At 51.7% G+C, this 17677-nt stretch overlaps 4 protein-coding genes across 5 annotated transcripts in view; 2 read left to right on the top strand and 2 right to left on the bottom strand.

Moving 5' to 3' along the window:
- The window catches only part of TAF6L (TAF6-like RNA polymerase II, p300/CBP-associated factor (PCAF)-associated factor, 65kDa), a 32515-nt gene extending 32194 nt beyond the window's left edge, over positions 1-321 (top strand). The window contains exon 11 of the mRNA XM_011942785.1: positions 1-321. Coding sequence (XP_011798175.1) covers positions 1-276 — 276 coding nt within the window. The 3' untranslated portion in view covers positions 277-321.
- A 63-nt stretch (positions 322-384) lies between these two features.
- Positions 385-3085, top strand: TMEM179B (transmembrane protein 179B). The gene is made up of 5 exons (XM_011942660.1): positions 385-507; positions 1726-1913; positions 1992-2126; positions 2297-2375; positions 2582-3085. Exons 1-5 carry the CDS (start codon positions 412-414, stop codon positions 2741-2743), a joined length of 660 nt encoding a protein of 219 aa, XP_011798050.1. The 5' UTR covers positions 385-411; the 3' UTR covers positions 2744-3085.
- On the bottom strand, positions 2999-5101 carry TMEM223 (transmembrane protein 223). Its single transcript, XM_011942661.1, has 2 exons — positions 4630-5101; positions 2999-3604 (listed from the first exon to the last, which is right to left on the bottom strand). Exons 1-2 carry the CDS (start codon positions 4943-4945, stop codon positions 3312-3314), a joined length of 609 nt encoding a protein of 202 aa, XP_011798051.1. The 5' UTR covers positions 4946-5101; the 3' UTR covers positions 2999-3311.
- Positions 5080-17677, bottom strand: part of NXF1 (nuclear RNA export factor 1) — a 15608-nt gene continuing 3010 nt past the window's right edge. For both annotated transcript variants that reach the window (XM_011942663.1, XM_011942662.1), the window contains 18 exons: positions 15910-15993; positions 15674-15778; positions 15465-15545; positions 15286-15355; positions 15055-15143; positions 14820-14927; positions 14105-14214; positions 12260-12296; positions 10769-10837; positions 10633-10688; positions 9908-10015; positions 9734-9792; positions 9508-9623; positions 9343-9385; positions 8399-8471; positions 7712-7894; positions 5544-5604; positions 5080-5421 (listed from right to left, as the gene is read on the bottom strand). In XM_011942663.1, coding sequence (XP_011798053.1) covers positions 5383-5421; positions 5544-5604; positions 7712-7894; positions 8399-8471; positions 9343-9385; positions 9508-9623; positions 9734-9792; positions 9908-10015; positions 10633-10688; positions 10769-10837; positions 12260-12296; positions 14105-14214; positions 14820-14927; positions 15055-15143; positions 15286-15355; positions 15465-15545; positions 15674-15778; positions 15910-15993 — 1491 coding nt within the window. In that variant the 3' untranslated portion in view covers positions 5080-5382. The remainder of the gene's footprint in view (positions 5422-5543; positions 5605-7711; positions 7895-8398; positions 8472-9342; positions 9386-9507; positions 9624-9733; positions 9793-9907; positions 10016-10632; positions 10689-10768; positions 10838-12259; positions 12297-14104; positions 14215-14819; positions 14928-15054; positions 15144-15285; positions 15356-15464; positions 15546-15673; positions 15779-15909; positions 15994-17677) is intronic.

The following is a 17677-nucleotide window of genomic DNA, read 5'->3' as shown; positions in this document are numbered from 1 at the left end:
GGGGCACTCCGACAGCAGGGCCCCGGGACCGGCACCCGCGACGTCTTCCAGAAGAGCCGTTTCGCCCCGCGCGGCGCCCCGCACTTTCGTTTCATCATCGCGGGGCGGCAGGCTGGGAGGCGCTGCCGCGGGCGCCTTTTCCAGACTGCATTCCCCGCGCCATACGGGCCTAGCCCGGCCTCCCGCTACGTGCAGAAGCTGCCCATGATCGGCCGCACCAGCCGCCCCGCTCGCCGGTGGGCGCTCTCGGACTACTCGCTGTACTTGCCGCTCTGAGTCGGTGAGCGCTTCCTTCTTTGTAAATAAATCCCGCCCCCGGAAGTGACGTCTCTACCTTCTTGGGTCACGCCGGATAAGGTGGGGTTTGGCCGGGTTGAGGCTACGGCGGCGCTTCCTGGTGGTCAGGGCGCCATGGCGCTGCCCTGGCTGCAGCGCGTCGAGCTTGCGCTGTTTGCAGCCGCCTTCCTGTGCGGGGCCGTGGCGGCCGCGGCGCTGACTCGGACCCAGGTGCGGCTGCGGGGCGGGGTCAGGTAGGCTCGGGAGCTGGCCGGTCCTGACGTGGCTAGGCCACTGTCGCTTTCCGACCGAGCTCGCTGCTGCTGGGAGCCGGTCGACCTGGTAAGGCACGGCTGGCACTGGCCTGTACCTGAAATGCAGCGAGGCTAATCGCGCTTTGTGGCTACTCTGGGCCAGGTCATACTTCGAAGTTGTACTCTCGCCAAAGGGACGGGTCAGTGCCGTCTTAAAGCACTAGATGGAGTCGGGTTTCGTGGCTCCTGCTGACCTTACTGTGGTTCTGAAACAGAAGTCGATGCGGAACCTGCGTCCATCCGTTAAATCAGAAGCCTTTTGTGCTGAGCTTTGTCGAGAAATAAAGCATAGTGTAGTGGAGAAGATCAAGATGCCACGTGATTGCAGCACAGTGTATTAAATGACAAAATAAAGCGATGTAGAAAACGCTGACGTAAAGGTAGAAGCCAATAATTTACATCGTTTACCCCAGCCAGGTAATCTGATTAGTGAACATGGGTTCATTTAATGCCTATAAAGTAGGCACTAATGTGCCTATTTTACACCATGAGAAAACCTCAGAGATTCGCAGGGCGCGGTGACTCACGCCTGTAATCCCAGCACTTTGGTAGGCCGAGGCGGGCAGATGACTTGAGGTCAGGAGTTAGAGACCAGCCTGGCCAACATGGCAAAACTCCGCCTCTACTAAAAATACAAAAATTAGCCGGGTGTGGTGGCTCATGCCTGTAATCCCAGCTACTTGGGAGGCTGAGGCAGGAGAATCGCTCGAACCTGGGAGGCAGTGGTTGCAGTGAGCCGAGATCGTGCCATTGCACTCCAGCCTGGGCGACAAGAGCGAAACTCCATCTCAAAAAACAAAACAACAAAGAAACCCTCAGAGGTAGTTATTTGTTGAAGGATATACAAGGCCTGGGTTTACTCTAAGGTTTCTGCACAAAGACCAGAATTAATGAGGCTTCTTTGAAGCTCATTGTATTCTATAGTCATTGGCTATATTTTGATCCTTCTGGCCCCTGCAGGTTTGATTCCCCAACAGGCCCTCTCCATCAATATCTCTGTCCCAGAAATAGGAACTGACAGTGCACAAGTAACTTCCTGGAATGGTCCTGGCCTAGGTTATCACTAACACCTACCAAGACACTGCATCCAGAGGCATTAATCTGAAATCTAGGACTCAGCAGCTTCTCTCCACAGGGCTCCTTCAGTGGTAGATGTCCCCTGTATGGTGTCGCCACCCTGAATGGCTCCTCCCTGGCCTTATCCCATCCCTCGGCACCATCCCTCTGCTACTTTGTAGCTGGGGCCTCTGGCCTCTTGGCCCTCTACTGCCTCCTGCTTCTGCTCTTCTGGATCTACAGCAGCTGCATTGAGGACTCCCACAGGTGACTGCCCAACCATGAGGGCCAGGGTCTGAGGTAGGATGAGCCTCGCCTCCACAAGGCTTGTTCTCTCCCTCTCAGAGGTTCTATAGGGCTGCGCATTGCACTGGCCATCTCAGCTATAGCCATCTTCCTGGTCTTGGTGTCTGCCTGTATCCTTCGATTTGGCACCAGGTCTCTCTGCAACTCCATCATCTCCCTGAACAGTACAATTAGGTAATGGGGAGGGAGGGAAGCCTGGCTAGGGCTACCTTCCCTCTGCACCAGGGTCCTATGATTTCCTTTTTATCCCCATCAGTTGCTCTCAACTCACAGGGCACTGGGCACAGGTGTGCCTCGGCTATAAACTATCACCCTTTCTCACAACTGTCTCTTTGACCTCACAGCTGTTCTGAAGCCCAGAAAATTCCATGGAGACCCCCTGGAACTGCTCTGCAGTTTTACTCCAACCTACACAATGCCGAAGTGAGACCCAAGGATAGAAGGAAAGATTCACATAAGTATCTGTAGCTGTGTGGGTGCTCACCAGCGTATTATGAGCTTGGCTCACCAGTGAGAGGAGCTGAGGGGGTTGTCAGCCTAAAATTCAGCAGTTAAGAGTGGTGTGTGGGTGGGAAGGACTGGATTTGAAATGGTCCCATTCCTGACACTCCTGTCCCTGTCTCCCACAGACCTCTTCTTGGGTGAATTTGGTATTGTGGTGTGTGGTCTTGGTGCTCCAGGTCGTGCAGTGGAAGTCTGAAGCCACCCCACACCGGCCTCTGGAGAGGGGTGACCCTGAGTGGAGCTCTGAGACAGATGCTCTTGTTGGGCCACGCCTTTCCCATTCCTGAAGAATAACCAGAGTGCTTCCTGCAGCCAAAGACTCCATGCCCAAGTGCCTGCAATCCTCTTGTCCCCACAAGGCCCTGTTTATGTTGGGAGTCTTAGTTTTCCTTTCGGGGGGAAACGTAATGACAGGCCCCCCTACTCCTCTTCCTACAGCTGTTTTTGTACCAAAATACTATATTACTGTCTTCATCTTGTGAGTTTTTGATGTTAAAGTACAACTAGATAGGAGGAAGGAGTGAAGGCTAAGCAGACATGGATTGAAACTTAGAGGTACTGTTAGGCAGCTGCCCTAGGGATGACTGCTCCTTTATTTGTTGTTAATGAATCTTAACCTCCTTGTGTGACCCTGGTGGTTACTACATTCTAAGATGGGCTTTTTTTTTTTTTTTTGTAAATACAAGGTCTCGCTATGTTGCCCAGGCTGGTCTCAAACTCCTGGGCTCCAGCAGTCCTCCTGCCTTACCCTCCCAACGTGCTGGGATTACAACAGGTGTGAACCAACACATCTGGCTCCCCAAGGTTCAGTTTTTATCCCCCTGTTGGAGAGGTGAGTGACTTGAGGTCGTTTCCTCACAAGCTCCGGTAGGCACCCACAGTATTGTCAAAGAGTTTTGTGTTAGGGAAGTGTCCAGCTTTGTCCAAGAGGAAATAGAAGCGTCGGCCTTTGACTTTCAGAGGTAGCATGGCAGGGACTTCATCCCGGTGGGCCATGCAAGATACCTGCTTCAAAGGAACTGTGAAATGGGCCCACAAGCCAAAAGGGGCATGAGTGGTGAGGGTCACCTGCTGGCCTCCAGCTCGAAGCACCACTGAGTGCACGGACCGGAGAGAGAAGAGAAGACCAGCACCGAGTATGAGGGCTCCTGCAGGAAGGGCAGAGATTGGGGTGAGGGGTTTTCACTGTACATCTAAGTACCGACTTTTCCAGTGCCCTCTGAATAAGAAATCTTGGGGATGAAAGTAATATTTACTGAGCTTTTTTTTTTTTTTGAGACGCCCAGGCTGGAGTGCAGTGGCCGAATCTCAGCTCACTGCAAGCTCCGCCTCCCGGGTTTACGCCATTCTCCTGCCTCAGCCTCCTGAGTAGCTGGGACTACAGGCGCCCGCCACCTCGCCCGGCTAGTTTTTCGTATTTTTTAGTAGAGACGGGGTTTCACAGTGTTAGCCAGGATGGTCTCGATCTCCTGACCTCGTGATCCACCCGTCTCAGCCTCCCAAAGTGCTGGGATTACAAGCTTGAGCCACCGCGTTCGACTACTGAGCTTTTTTGAGACTGAGTTTCGCTCTGTCGCTCAGGCTGGAGTGCAGTACTGAGCTCCTCTTATACACCACAATCCTGTTATTCCTCCCAACAACTTTTGTAGACATTTAATGAGAGGACAAAGAGCTTTAAGGACTTTGCTCAAGGTCGCAGAGTAAAGGGGAGACCTCAGCCTAGATTATGACACGGCAGGGCGCTCCGGAACACACGTGTTTCGCTTTTTTTTTTTTCTGAGACCAGAGTGCGAGTGAGCCGGAGTGCAGTTGCGTGATCTCAGCTCACTGCAACCTCTGCCTCCCGGGTTCAATTGATTCTCCTGCCTCAGGCTCCCGCGTAGCTGGGACTACAGGCGCTTGCCACCGCGCTCAGCTAAATTTTTGTATTTTTAGTAGAGACGGGGTTTCATGGTCTTAGCCAGGATGGTCTCAAGGTCCTGACCTAGTGACCCGCCCGCCTCCGGCCTCCCAGCATATGAGCCACCACGCCCGGCCAGTGTTTCGAATTTCTGTAGGGTTAAGCCCGCCCACCACTCTTGTATAGGAAGCCCTCGACTCTCTTTGCCTGTACAGAGAAGGTCGTGTCCCGCCACCCCACGTTGCCATAGTGGGAAGCCAGCCCACGTCTTACCAATGGCGCCGCAGCCGACGGCCAGACCATAGCGCCAGAGAGCGGAGCGCAGGTCGAAGGGGCCACGGTTTGGGACCTCCGCATCCAGAGGCTTCACCGGGACCGGGTGCCGGGACACGGCTACCACAGCCAGGGAGGCCCAGAAGACGCCTTGGCCCGCGCAGAACAGCCCGAGGATGGTGAAGAAGCGGCCCCGATCATGCTCAAAGAGCAACACATCCCGTTGCAGCGTCGCACCTTGCAGGGGCCGGCGCGTGGGCAGAGGTCGCAGCACAGCAAGCAGCCCCGTGGGCCACCGCTTCCAAGGCGCCGCCATGGCCAGCTGACTTCCGGGGTGGGACTTCCTGTCGCGGAGCCGCCTCCCGCCCTCCCTGGGCGCCTCCGCTAGAGGGCCCGCCCTCCCGCTCAGGGCTGGGAGGACACAACCAATCCAGAACGCAGAACACAAAATACAACATCACTCTTTATATTAAAAAGTAAGGAGGTCCTGGGGTTAAGTACACAAAGCACCTAAGTCCTTCGGGTAGTTTAGTGTCAGTTCTACAAAGTAAGCTTTGGCTTCCGGGCATCAGTGAGGCTCAATCTTCTGAAGGCTTCCAGGGCAGGCGAGGAGAGGGATCAGGCAGCCCTCCCTCCCTCGGTCACAGTCACGGGGCGGCCTAGGGCCAGACAGGAGGAGATGACAGACGACAACCAGACGGTAATATCCAAGGACTATTTACAGGGGGAGCTGCTTCTGGGGCATGACTACAATCACTTCATGAATGCCACTTCTGGGATCTCGCCCTTGGCCTGGAGAAAAATGAAGGTCAGTAGAGGCAGGCCTACCATCCCCACTCAGCAACCCCAGCTAACCTGACCTCCAGAAGGCCCAGATATCCTAGTCTTTTTGCTACTGTATTTCCAGACCTTACCTTGAGATGAGTGAAGGCCTGGGCAGATCTGGTGTAGTCCCAGTTGTTGTCCTGAAGGCACCTGGAGTGGAAGAACAGGCAGCTCTGTAAGAACTCTGACCCCTAAATGCCAGTTGGAAGTCCATTCCATAAAAGCACCCAAGTTTGCCAACAAACATGTACATTCTTATACATCCTTGCACTATTTATACAAATGAGAAATTAGTAAAAGTCCAAATATTCTAGCAATAGCTTATCAAAGATAAGGAATATTAAATAGCTGTCAAGAAGCCCAAGATAGTTTTTACAGTGGTAGGGAAAGATGTTCATGGTGTAAGTAAAGAAACTAAGTTGCAAGGCCGGGCATGGTGGCTCACGCCTGTAATCCCAGCACTTTGGGAGGCCGAGACGGGCGGATCACGAGGTCAGGAGATCGAGACCATCCTGGCTAACACAGTGAAACCCCGTCTCTACTAAATATAGAAAAAATCAGCCGGGCGCAGTGGTGGGCGCCTGTAGTCCCAGCTACTCCGGAGGCTGAGGCAGGAGAATGGCGTGAACCCGGGAGGCGGAGCTTGCAGTGAGCTGAGATTGCGCCACTGCACTCCAGCCTGGGTGACAGAGCGAGACTCCGTCTCAAAAAAAAAAAAAAAGAAACTAAGTTGCAGAACAGTATATGAAAAGGAACTTCCATTTGCCTTTAACATGAGACGCAGTCTCACTGCCGCCCAGGCTGGAGTGCAATGGCGCGATCTCGGCTCACTGCAACCTCTGCCTCGCAGGTTCAAGTCATTCTCCTCCCTCAGCCTCCCAAGTAGCTGGGATTACAGGTGCCGCCACCATGCCCAGCTAATTTTTGTATTTTTAGTAGAGACGGATTTCACTATGTTAGCCAGGCTGATCTCGAACTCCTGGCCTCATGATCCGCCCACCTCCGCCTCCCAAAGTGCTGGGATTACAGGCGTGAGCCATGGCGCCCGGCAACCTTTAAAAATTTTTATGCTAATTTATGCACAGGTAAATTTTTTGTAGACTATCAGGATTTTTTGTTTTAGAGACGGAGTCTTGCTCTGTCACCAGTGCAGTAGCATGATCTCGGCTCACTGCAACCTCCACCTCCCGGGTTCAAGCAATTCTCCTGCCTCAGCCTCCCGAGTAGTTGCCATGGACCACCAAGCCCCACTAATTTTTGTATTTTTAGTAGAGACGAGGTTTCACCATGTTGTCCAGGATGGTCTTGATCTCCTGACCTCATGATATGCATGCCTCAGCCTCCCAAAGTGCTGGGATTACCAATGTGAGCCACCTCGCCTGGCCAACTATTAGGTTTTTTTAAGCAGCCAAAAGTTTTGCCTTTTAAAATTTCAGGAACCCAGGCATGGTAACTCACACCTATAACCCCAGCACTTTGGGAGGCCTAGGTGGGCAACATGGCGAAACCCCATCTCCACAAAGAAATACAGAAAAATCAGTCAGGTGCTGTGGCCTATGCCTGTAATCCCAGCTACTCAGGTGCCTGAGGTGGGAGAATGACCTGAGCCCTAGCAGTTGAGGCTGCAGTGAGCTGTGATCACACCACTGTACTCCAGCCTGGGTATCAGAGCGAGACCCTGTCTCAAAACAAACAAGCAAATAAAAATCTGGCTGGGCGCAGTGCCTCATGCCTGTAATCCCAGCACTTTGGGAGGCCACGGTGGGCAGATCACGAGGTCAGGAGTTCGAGATCAGCCTGGCCAACATGGTGAAACCCCGTCTCTACCAAAAAAAAAAAATACAAAAAATTAGCCAGGCATGGTGGCATGTGCCTGTAATCCCAGCTACTCGGGAGGCTGAGGCGGGAGAATTGCTTGAGGCTGGGAGGCAGAGGTTGTAATGAGCCAAGATCGCACCACTGCACTACAGCCTGGGAACAGAGCAGGACTCCATCTCAAAAAGAAAAAAAAAAAAAAGGTGGCACATGCCTATAAGCCCAGCTACTCTGGAGGCTGAGGTGGGAGGATAGCTTGTGCTCAGCAGTCAGAGGCTACAGTGAGTTATGATCACCACTACACTCCAGCCTGGATGACAGAGCAAGAACTTGTCTCTACAAAGAAAACAAAAACACACACAGAAAAAACCATCAGGAGCTCTCATTATTTACTACTGGCCCTACTTCAGTTCACCCCATCCTACACATGCCCAGTACTCACTTCTGGGACCACTCGAGGTTCATGCCAGACTGGGTAGAGAATGCTTGCAACATTTCCTGCTGCTCTGGAGAGAGGGTGGGCACTGGGCTGGAGGAAGGCGTGGGTGCAGGCATAGCGAAGGCTCTTTGGATCTCTTCAGAACTGGCATTCCGCACAAATAGCTCGTCGTTTACAATACATAGCCTTGAGGACAAAGAGCACTTAAAAAGCTAGACAGATAGATAACGTCATCCTCCCAACATCATTCCTATTCTCTGATTCTTTCAATATCCACAAGGTCCCCCCCTCCCACTCTTAGCTATTGTTACCTTTTATCATTTATCCCCTCCCATGGAATCAATGTTTGGAAGGATTATCTACCAAACACACTAGAGTTCTCCCAACCCATGGACAGTTCTTAGCTCTTTTATTCATCCTCACGACAAACTTAGGAAGTGAATATTGTTAAATGAATTTTCAGATGAGGCAGCAGCCTACTTGCTGGAAGTGGTGGAGCCAGGATGAAAACCCAGACGGTACAATTCCAGAGCCAAGCTATTAACTAACTGGTTCTTAACTACTATTTGAGCTTTCTCTGATTTCCTGTTGCCTTTCTGAAATCACCCCAAAGACTGACTCTACCTTCCAATCACCACACTGTTGGCCATAATTAGGACTGGTATCCAATGTGAAAAGCAGAATACTTACCCTGAATTGCTAGCAGGAACAGCAATGAAGGTCCGGGTGAAGGCTCGCAAAGAATCCCGGGACTTTCCGTCCACTGCAATGAGAACAGCAACGACACCTTAGGGTCACTAGTGCTTTATGTTTACAAACGGCTTCTTGAATCACGGTCTTCTTTGATACAAAGAATCCTAGCGGGTCAGAGAGGGATGACTAAGTATGTAAGGGTATGAGGGAAGCAGAGGTGGGGTGAAGGGTCAGGTCAGAAAGGACAATATTAATAACTACGGCCAGGCGTGGTGTCTCATGCTTATAATCCCAGCACTTTGAGAGGCCAAGGCAGGTGGATCCCGTCCAACATGGCAAAACCCCGTCTGTACTAAAAATACAAAAATTAGCTGGGCGTGGTGGTGCGCGCCTATAGTCCCAGCTACTTGGGAGGCTGAGGCAGGAGAACCAGTTGAACCCAGGAGGCGGAGGTTGCAGTGAACCAAGACTGCGCCACTGCACTCCAGCCTCGTGACAGAGTGCGACTCCGTCTCAAAAAAAAGTAATTACTACTAATCCACTGATAGCATCTGTGTGCCAGGCCCCAGGCCAAGCACTTTGTAAGTCACTTCAGTTACTTCCTATAGCACCACTATGAGATGGCTATTACTTCACCCCAACTTACAAATAAAGAATTTGTCTTAGAGGTAATGTTACTTGTCCACAGCCCCACACAACCAAAACTGGGATGGAAATTAAGAACTGCCTGACTCCAAAGTTCTCCTAATCCCCAGACTTTTCCCATATCCAGAAAGGACAGGTGGAGAGGTAGGCCAAGCCAAGACGGCTTGAGTTCAGAATGGGAGAAGGCGCTCAAAAAGAAAATGGGAGAGAAAGTAGCTGGGAAGCTAAGAGTGCTGAGGAAAATTCCAGCTGGGGGTGGGACCATGCTACAAACTCAGGACTCCAAAGATTCTTACCTTCCTTGAAGACTCCATTGACAGAAAAACACAGCAGTGTGCTCTAAAAGAGAGGCAGCATCGGGTACAATGTACACTTCTCAGAGCCTGAGTGCCCCCCTTGTCTACTAAATCCCACCACCACCCCAATTTTAGGCTTCTGTCAGGGCACCAACAGGAGCTTACTGTCTGGGCGCTTATGTCTACCACGAAGGAATTGACATCATGCTGGGTTTTGGGCAACTCGTTGAGGAAGGCAACAACGTTGAGACGCGTGTGCTTCAGCAGCCGGAACCGCAAGGCTGTGGGTGGAGGAGAAAGCTCAGTGGTGCTGCCACACACTCCTGAGTTCTATGACTGATTCCTTCCCATGCCCTTTTCCCATCGTATTTTGTTCATATCACACACTTACTAGGGTCTTTGAGCTTCTTCACATTTCTGCTATCCTTGAAATACTCTGCCAAGCTGCTTCTGGGGGAATAAGAGGAATGGACGTGGTGTTCAGAGCAGTGCTTCCAGCAGGTGCTGCCTTGTATCTGCTGGGAAACCCAGTGGTCCCGGGGAGATTCTGGGATGTGATACTCACCGGGCAGGGTTCTGAGGAATGAAAGGAATGCTCAGGGAACAGCAGGCTCCATCATGGTAGGCATCCAGGAGCCCTTGCCGGTCTCCAGAGTCATAAATTGCATAGTACCTATGAGAAAATCAAAAGAGAAAGTATGGACTATGTGGTCTAGAGCCATAAAAGGACCCAGTAGCTCCCAAGAGTGAGTTGTGGCCGGGCATGGAGGCTCATGTCGGTAATCCCAACACTTTGGGAGGCTGAGGCGGATGAACAGCTTTTGCCCAGGAGTTCAAGACCAGCCTGGGCAACATGGCGAAACCCTGTCTCTACTAAAAATACAAACAAAGAGGCACAGTGTCTCACGCCTCTAATCCCAACACTTTGGGAGGATAAGGCAGGCGGATCATGAGGTCAGGAGTTGGAGACTAGCCTGGCCAACACAGTGAAACCCCGTCTCTATGAAAAATACAAAAATTAGCCAGGTGTGGTGGCACACGCCTGTAGTCCCATCTACTGGGGAGGCTGAGGCAGGAGAATCACTTGAACCCTGGGAGGCAGAGGCTGCAGTGAGCCGAGATCACATCATTGCACTCCAGCCTGGGTGACAGAGTGAGACACTGTCCAAAAAACAAACAAACAAACAAACAAACAAAAAAACACAAAAGAGTGAGGCTGAGGTGTGCCTGGGTCTGCCCACCTTTCCCTGCCAACCCCGGGGTGGGGAGAGGGGGCCCTGGGATACTTACTGTTGTAGGAAGTGCAGGACCAGACTCTTCAAGTTTTCTGTTCCAAAATAGCTTCCCTGAAATCAAACAAGATATTAGGAACATGGAAGTAGTATTCTCTCCACACACAAATTCTTACTCAGTCCATGCTTCCTACCTTGCAGGGCGGTAACGTCGTGGGGGCTTCAACATCAAAGGCAATTGGCGGGGGTAGCTCATGGCCATCCTGTGGAAAGGAAGTAAAAGTTGACAGTGTAGACTGGGCAGTGGCTAACACCTGTGATCCCAGAACTTTGGGAGGCCGAGGCAGGCAGATGGCTTGAGCCCAGGAGTTTTAGACCAGCCTGGACAACATGGCAAAACCCATCTCTACAAAAAAAATACAAAAATTAGCTGGGCGTGGTGGTGTGTGCCTGTAGTCCCAGCTATTTGGGAGGCTGAAGTGGGAGGATCACTTGAGCCTGGCAGGCGAAGGTTGCAGTAAGCTACGATTGTGCCACTGCACTCCAGCCTGGATGACAGAGCGAGACCCTGTCTCAAAAAACAAAAAAGAAAGTTGACAGTTTAAACCAGAGAGCAAAAGGCTGGATGCATAAGTAGACTAAAGAACCGAGGCCGGGCGCGGTGGCTCAAGCCTGTAATCCCAGCACTTTGGGAGGCCGAGACAGGCGGATCACGAGGTCAGGAGATCGAGACCATCCTGGCTAACACGGTGAAACCCCGTCTCTACTAAAAAATACAAAAAAACTAGCCGGGCGAGGTGGCGGGCGCCTGTAGTCCCAGCTACTGGGAGGCTGAGGCAGGAGAATGGCGTGAACCCGGGAGGCGGAGCTTGCAGTGAGCTGAGATCCGGCCACCGCACTCCAGCCCAGGCGACAGAGCGAGACTCCGTCTCAAAAAAAAAGAACCGAGAGAGACGCATCAGAAGTCACGTATAAAAGCATCATGAAAAGTATCCAGGAATCTAGGCTGGGCGCAGTGGCTCACGCCTGTAATTCCAGCACACTGGGAGGCCAAGATGGATGGATTAGTTGAGGTCAGGAGTTCAAGACCATCCTGGCCAACATGGTGAAACCCCCGTCTCTACTAAAAATACACAAAGAAATTAGCCAGCCGTGGTGGCACACACATGTAGTCCCAGCTACTCGGGAGGCTGAGGCAGGAGAATTGCTTGAACCCAGGAGGCGGAGGTTGCAGTGAGTCTAGATTGCACCACTGCACTCTGGATAACAGAGCAAGACTCCATCAAAAGAAAAAAAAAAAAAAGGGCCTGGCAAGGTGGCTAATGCCTATAATCCCAGCACTTTGGGAGGCCAAGGTGGATGGATCACCTGAGGTGGGGAGTTTGAGGCCAGCCTGGCCAACATGGTGAAACCGTCTCTACTAAAAATACAAAAATTAGCCAGGCGTGGTAGCACGTGCCTATAATCCCAGCTACTCAGGCTCAGTAAGCTGTGGCAGGAGAATCGCTTGAACCTGGGAGGCGGAGGTTGCGGTGGGCTGAGATCACGCCATTGCACTCCAACCTGGGCGACAAGAGTGAAACTCCGCCTCAAAAAAAAATAATAAAAAGAAAAAGAAAACTATCCAGGAATCCTTGTGAGTGGGAGACACTGTGCTTGTTAGAATGAAAAAATTATGGACTTACCAGGCGTAATAACTTGGGAAATCGTTCGCGAATGGCGCTGTCAAGAACAGGACAGAAGTGAGTGATGCTTCAGAGCCACCATGCCTCCTGGGCTGCTCTAGGAGCAAATATACCAAACCCGAGGGACAGCCCATCGCATCCTGCTCATCCCTCCACTCCCTCCCAGCCTGTGCTCAGGGAAAAATGGCCCCACTCCCCACCTGACCTGGGGCACCCAGACATGGACTGCCTTGAAGGCTGTCTCTTTTCTCTCTGCCTGACCCTGACTGTCAAGGAGCAGTACTCCAAGCCTAGGCTTTAAGCCCAGGACCTCTTTCCCCTCCCTGCCCCCCTTACCTTCCACCTACTCACCTGTGCAGCCCCGGGAGGAGGGAATGGGGTGGGAGCCCAGGGGCTCCGCTGCCTCACCAGGTATCCATCAGTTCTGCCAGGTCTGGCCTTGGCCAAGACCCAAACACACCACAGGGATGGCACAGGATGTTGGGGCAGGGAGATGAGCAGGTGGGGCTCAGGAAGAGGAGAAGCCAAGGAGTAAGAAAGGAGAGGAAAAGGAGGAAAAAGAGAAAAAGGCAAGATGGGGCAGGGGCAAGGGAGAGATGAGGAGGTATAGGAGACACAGAAGAAAAAGAAAGAGAAAGCAAAGAAAAACGGAAAAGAACTACAAGACAAAAAAGCATCTAGAAAAATGAGGGAGAAAAGGGAGAAACTGACACAGCCCTTTCTTTCAGCTGCCCCGTCCCTGTGGTCCAAGGTAGAAATGAGAAACAAATCCTTGCTGTGGTGAGTGGGCACTTGCTGTTGGCCAGGTCTCTGTCAGCTACCTGGGTCCCGATCTGAGCTGGGCGTGGGGAGCAAAGCAGCCATGGGGGCAGGAGACCTCCCTCAGAAGGTGTGAGGGTTCAGGCCCTTGCAGGATTGTGGGGGTGAGGGTCCATGCCCCACCTCTGTTGCCCCCAAGTTATCTCCTGATGGCCCCTCTGCGACTGTGCCTGTCTTAGGTTGTTCCTTCCCTGAGGAATCTTACCCGTCTTTGGCTAACCAGCCATCCACCAGGGCCAAACAGGGTGACGTGCAGTGTGTGAGTGAGAGGCAGCGTCCCCGAAGGGGTCAGTCCTCTGTCTCCTTAGTAGCCTATGCCCCCGTGGCCTCCACGCCCAGCACCTGCCTTGGGATTCCCTCGCCTGCTGGCGGGGCCCCAGCTCTGATCACGTCTTGGGGAACCCAGGTTTCTTCTTCAGGGAGAGCCTAGCTCACAGCACTGGGCAAGATAGACAGATTGCATGCCACCAGCCCCTAGGAGGCCTCAACCTCAGCATGGGCAGGAATGCCCAGGCAACAACCCTGGGCAAGTGGATCCTGAGAAAAGGGTCCCTCTTCGCGCAAGGGCAAGAGGGACCATCACAATACAAAGGACGGAAGGCCCATCTCAGTAAGGAAGTCTCAGGTAGGGAGGGCTTCCTCAGCCCACGGACACCAGGCTCTTAGTATAAGGCAACCCCATCTATAGGGTATGTACAAAATACCCTCTGGTCAGAGTAGAAAGGAGAGATGCCTTTCCTGGAACAACAGGGTAGGGAGATTCTAGAAAAGGTTGTGTTCAGGAAGAAAGAGAAAAGCCACAGACCCAGCAAACAGATAGTCAGGTCAGAAGAGAAGAGAAAGGATCTCAGGACAAAGCTAGAAGACATAGACAGACCAAACTGGGGAGCACGTGATCCTCCCAAAGGACAGGTGGTGCCAGCTCAGGGCTGCACATCTCCGCAGACAGGCCCTGGTCAGGATGCATTAGCTCAGCCTCCCAGGGGGTGAAGGTCCCCAGGAGGGGAGACACAGGCTACAACTGACCTGATGTAGGTGGACTGGTCTCGGAAGGTGTCACACAAGGAGTTTCCATCGAGCCAGAGCTCTTCTAGTTTCAGCCCCTTTATCTTGTCCAACTCCCGCTCAGACTTCAACTGCAAATGGTAGAAGGAAAAAAGGAAGGAGACCCTGGTGAAGACAGCCAGCTGGATCCCCATAGCCCCAGTCCCTACGCTTAGCTCTGAAATCTTCTTTTTTAATCTCTTAAAATTTTCTTTTTTTAGGGGGGGGACAGGGTCTCACTCTGTCACCCAAGTTCAGTGCTGTGGCATGATCATAGTTCACTGCAGCCTCAAACTCCTGGACTCAAGAGATCCTCCCATCTCAGACTCCTGGGTATCTAGGACTACAGGCATATGACATCACACTTGACTAATTTATTTTTTAAATTAAAAAAATTTTTTTGAAACAGGTTGCTCAGGCTAGAATGCAACGGCACAATCATACCTCACTGCAGCCTTGAACTCCTGCGCTCCAGCAACCCTCCCACCTCAGCCCCCAGGAGCAGCTTGGACTACAGGCATGCGAACTCCTAGCCTTAAGTGATCCTCCTGCCCTGGCCTCCCAAAGTGTTAGGATTACAGTCGCAAACCAGCGCATCTGGCCCGAGTTCTCTCTCTTGCCTCTTGCCATCACCAGACAAACTCTCTACACCCTCTACCCATCCCTTCAAAAATATAGCCGAGCGATCAATTCTCACTTCATTTCCAGAAAGGTTTAGGATCTTCAGGTTGGGCGCCTTCTGAACAATGCTAGACATGTCATCTAGCCTGTATAGCCTGTTGTTGCTCAAGTTCAAGGACAACAGCTGTGAGGAGAAAAGAGTTTAGAGGAAGCACCACCAGCAAGTGGATCAGAGACGAATCTGCCCTCCAGCCACATCCTATGTAACCCACCCTGGTTCCTCATGCCTAATACTGGGCCAAAGGCCTTACCTCAGGGATGTTCTCTTCAATGATCCTCAGGGTAGCTGCCATACAGCTTCTGCGATTCAGGACAACATCAATGTTCTGGGCCACCAAATCTTCAGGAAGCAGAAGGGAAGGAAAGGGAAGGCTGAAGGGCTTGCCCAGGGCAGCATTAGCAGTGAAACATCCTCCAACTTTCCCTCCCTGACAGATTCCACCTTGTCACCACCTATCTGAGAACTACTGCTGTCAACCAACCTGGGTCTGAACGGAGGCCCTTGAGGTCAAGGGCTTGCTGGGAGCCATCGTATCGTTTGCTCATGATCAGCTACAGAGGTAAAAGAAGGGTTTAGTGGTCACTGGGGTGGTATGAGTAGGGTGGGGGTGTGAGAAGTGGTAAGACTGGGTTGGAAACATCTAATTTGAGCCTGCCTCACCTTTAGCTGTTCTACTTGTTCTGGCTTCAGTTCATTCAGTATAGTGTGGGGCGGAGCAGAAGAGTTGATGATGATAGATATCTGGAGGGAAGACACAAAGAGCACAGAACACTCTAGAGAAGCCTAAGCCGCAAGACCCAGACCAAGACCCAGTCCCTGCTCTGAGCACCAACTTCCACCTCCAGCCAAGCCAGGCCCTTTAAACACACCCTTCGGTTCTCCCGATCCAAAATCTTATAGTTGACAGCCTTCAATGCAGAGGCAGTGCTGGCGTCCTCAACGAAGAACTGGGCCCGTGTATTCTCATAGTGAAACTGCAAGAGGAAACAGGAGCATTACACTGGGAGTCCAGAGACCCTTGGGGAGGGGCATTACACTGGGAGTCCAGCTTGCCCCTTCACCATCCCTGATGCCTGGCCAGCCAGCCACTCAGGCCTTGTCTTACCTCAATAGGGGTGAAGGGCACACTGCACTTGCTCTGAATCATGCTCAGGAGCCATGCCTTGTCATATTTTCTGCCATAAGGAATCTAGCAATGAGAGAAAGATAAAAGAAGGGAACAATAAGTAAGGCTGAATAGCAGACCCAATACAATCCCTTTTATACCTTCTACCAAACTTCAAAAGACTACCTAAAGAAAGGACCAGTACCAGCTTTTCTACTTGAGACATACATAGATTATTTAACTTCCTTTCTGTCTACTTACACTTGCTATATTCTTTTTTTTAGACAAAGCGTCGCTCTTGTTGCCCAGTCTAGAGTGCAAATGACACGATCTCAGTTCACCGCAACCTCCGCCTCCCAGGTTCAAGCGATTCTCCTGCCTCAGCCTCCCGAGTAGCTGGGATTACAGGCACGCCTAATTATTTGTATTTTTAGTAGAGATGGGGTTTCACCATGTTGGTCAGACTGGTCTCGAACTCCTGACCTCAGGTGATCCACCCACCTTGGCCTCCCAAAGTGCTGGGATTATAGGCATGAGCCACCACACCTGGCCAACACTTGCCATATTTTCTTAGTAATAGCTCCTCACTCTGTCACTCAGGCTGGAGTGCAGTGGTGCGATCATAACTCACTGCAGCCTTCATCTCTTGGGCTCAAGCGATACTCCTGTCTTAGTCTTCTGGAGTAGCCAGGACTACAGGCATGCACCACCATGCCTGGCTAATTTTAAAATTTTCTGTAGAGAAGGGGTCTTGCTGTATTTCCCAGACTGGTCTTGAACTCCCAGCCTCAAGTGATCCTCCACCTCGGCTTCTCTTTTTTCTTTTTTTTTTTTTTTTTTTTTTTTTTTTTTTGAGACGGAGTCTTGCTCTGTCGCCCGGGCTAGAGTGCAGTGGCCGGATCTCAGCTCACTGCAAGCTCCGCCTCCAGGGTTTACGCCATTCTCCTGCCTCAGCCTCCCGAGTAGCTGGGACTACAGGCGCCCGCCACCTCGCCCGGCTAGTTTTTTTGTATTTTTTAGTAGAGACGGAGTTTCACCGTGTTAGCCAGGATGGTCTCGATCTCCTGACCTCGTGATCCGCCCGTCTCGGCCTCCCAAAGTGCTGGGATTACAGGCTTGAACCACCGCGCCCGGCCTCACCTCGGCCTCTCAAACTGCTGGCATTACAGGCATGCGCCACTGTACCCAGTCCACTTACGCTTATAATCCCTCCAAAAAAAAAATCAATTTTTTTTTATTCTAAAAGTTCCAAGATATTATTTACACCTTGCCTGCCCCTCAGAGAACTCCAGGGACTCAAAGCCCCATACTCAGCCTGAGCCAAATGAAGACATCCAGAGGAATTACTCCTTCCACAACCACAGTTTTCATATTTCTCTTCCACCCCTTCTCTGAACCTGCTCTAAGGTGTTGGAAGATACTGATTCCTAGGAGAAAAGATAGATACTTGACTGTGGTGTAATCAGCTAACAAGAATAATTTTTGGGCTGGGCGTGCTGGCTCATGTCTATAATCCCAGTACTTTGGGAGGCCAAGGCGGGCGGATCATGAGGTCAGGAGTTCAAGACCAGCCTGGCCAATACAGTGAAACCTCGTCTCTACTTAAAATATAAAAATTAGCCGGGCGTGATGGTGGGTGTCTGTAGTCCCAGCTACTCGGGAGGCTGAAGCAGAAGAATCGCTTGAACCCAGGAGGCGGAGGGTGCAGTGAGCCGAGATCACGCCACCACACTCCAGCCTGGGTGACAGAGCAAGACTCCATTAAAAA

This window comes from Colobus angolensis, unplaced genomic scaffold, assembly GCF_000951035.1.
Source record: "Colobus angolensis palliatus isolate OR3802 unplaced genomic scaffold, Cang.pa_1.0 Scaffold21, whole genome shotgun sequence".
Lineage (NCBI taxonomy): Eukaryota > Metazoa > Chordata > Mammalia > Primates > Cercopithecidae > Colobus > Colobus angolensis.
The sequence above is the reverse complement of the archived record's forward strand: the minus strand, read 5'-3'. Positions and strand labels throughout refer to the sequence as shown.

Coding starts and splice junctions, on each gene's coding strand:
- TMEM223 (XM_011942661.1), bottom strand. CDS start 4,945: ATGGCGGCGCCTTGGAAGCGGTGGCCCACGGGGCTGCTTGCTGTGCTG. Junction 3,605..4,629: donor CGTCGGCTGCGGCGCCATTG/GTAAGACGTGGG, acceptor CCCTTCCTGCAG/GAGCCCTCATACTCGGTGCT.
- TMEM179B (XM_011942660.1), top strand. CDS start 412: ATGGCGCTGCCCTGGCTGCAGCGCGTCGAGCTTGCGCTGTTTGCAGCC. Junction 508..1,725: donor CGGCGCTGACTCGGACCCAG/GTGCGGCTGCGG, acceptor TTCTCTCCACAG/GGCTCCTTCAGTGGTAGATG. Junction 1,914..1,991: donor TGCATTGAGGACTCCCACAG/GTGACTGCCCAA, acceptor TCTCCCTCTCAG/AGGTTCTATAGGGCTGCGCA.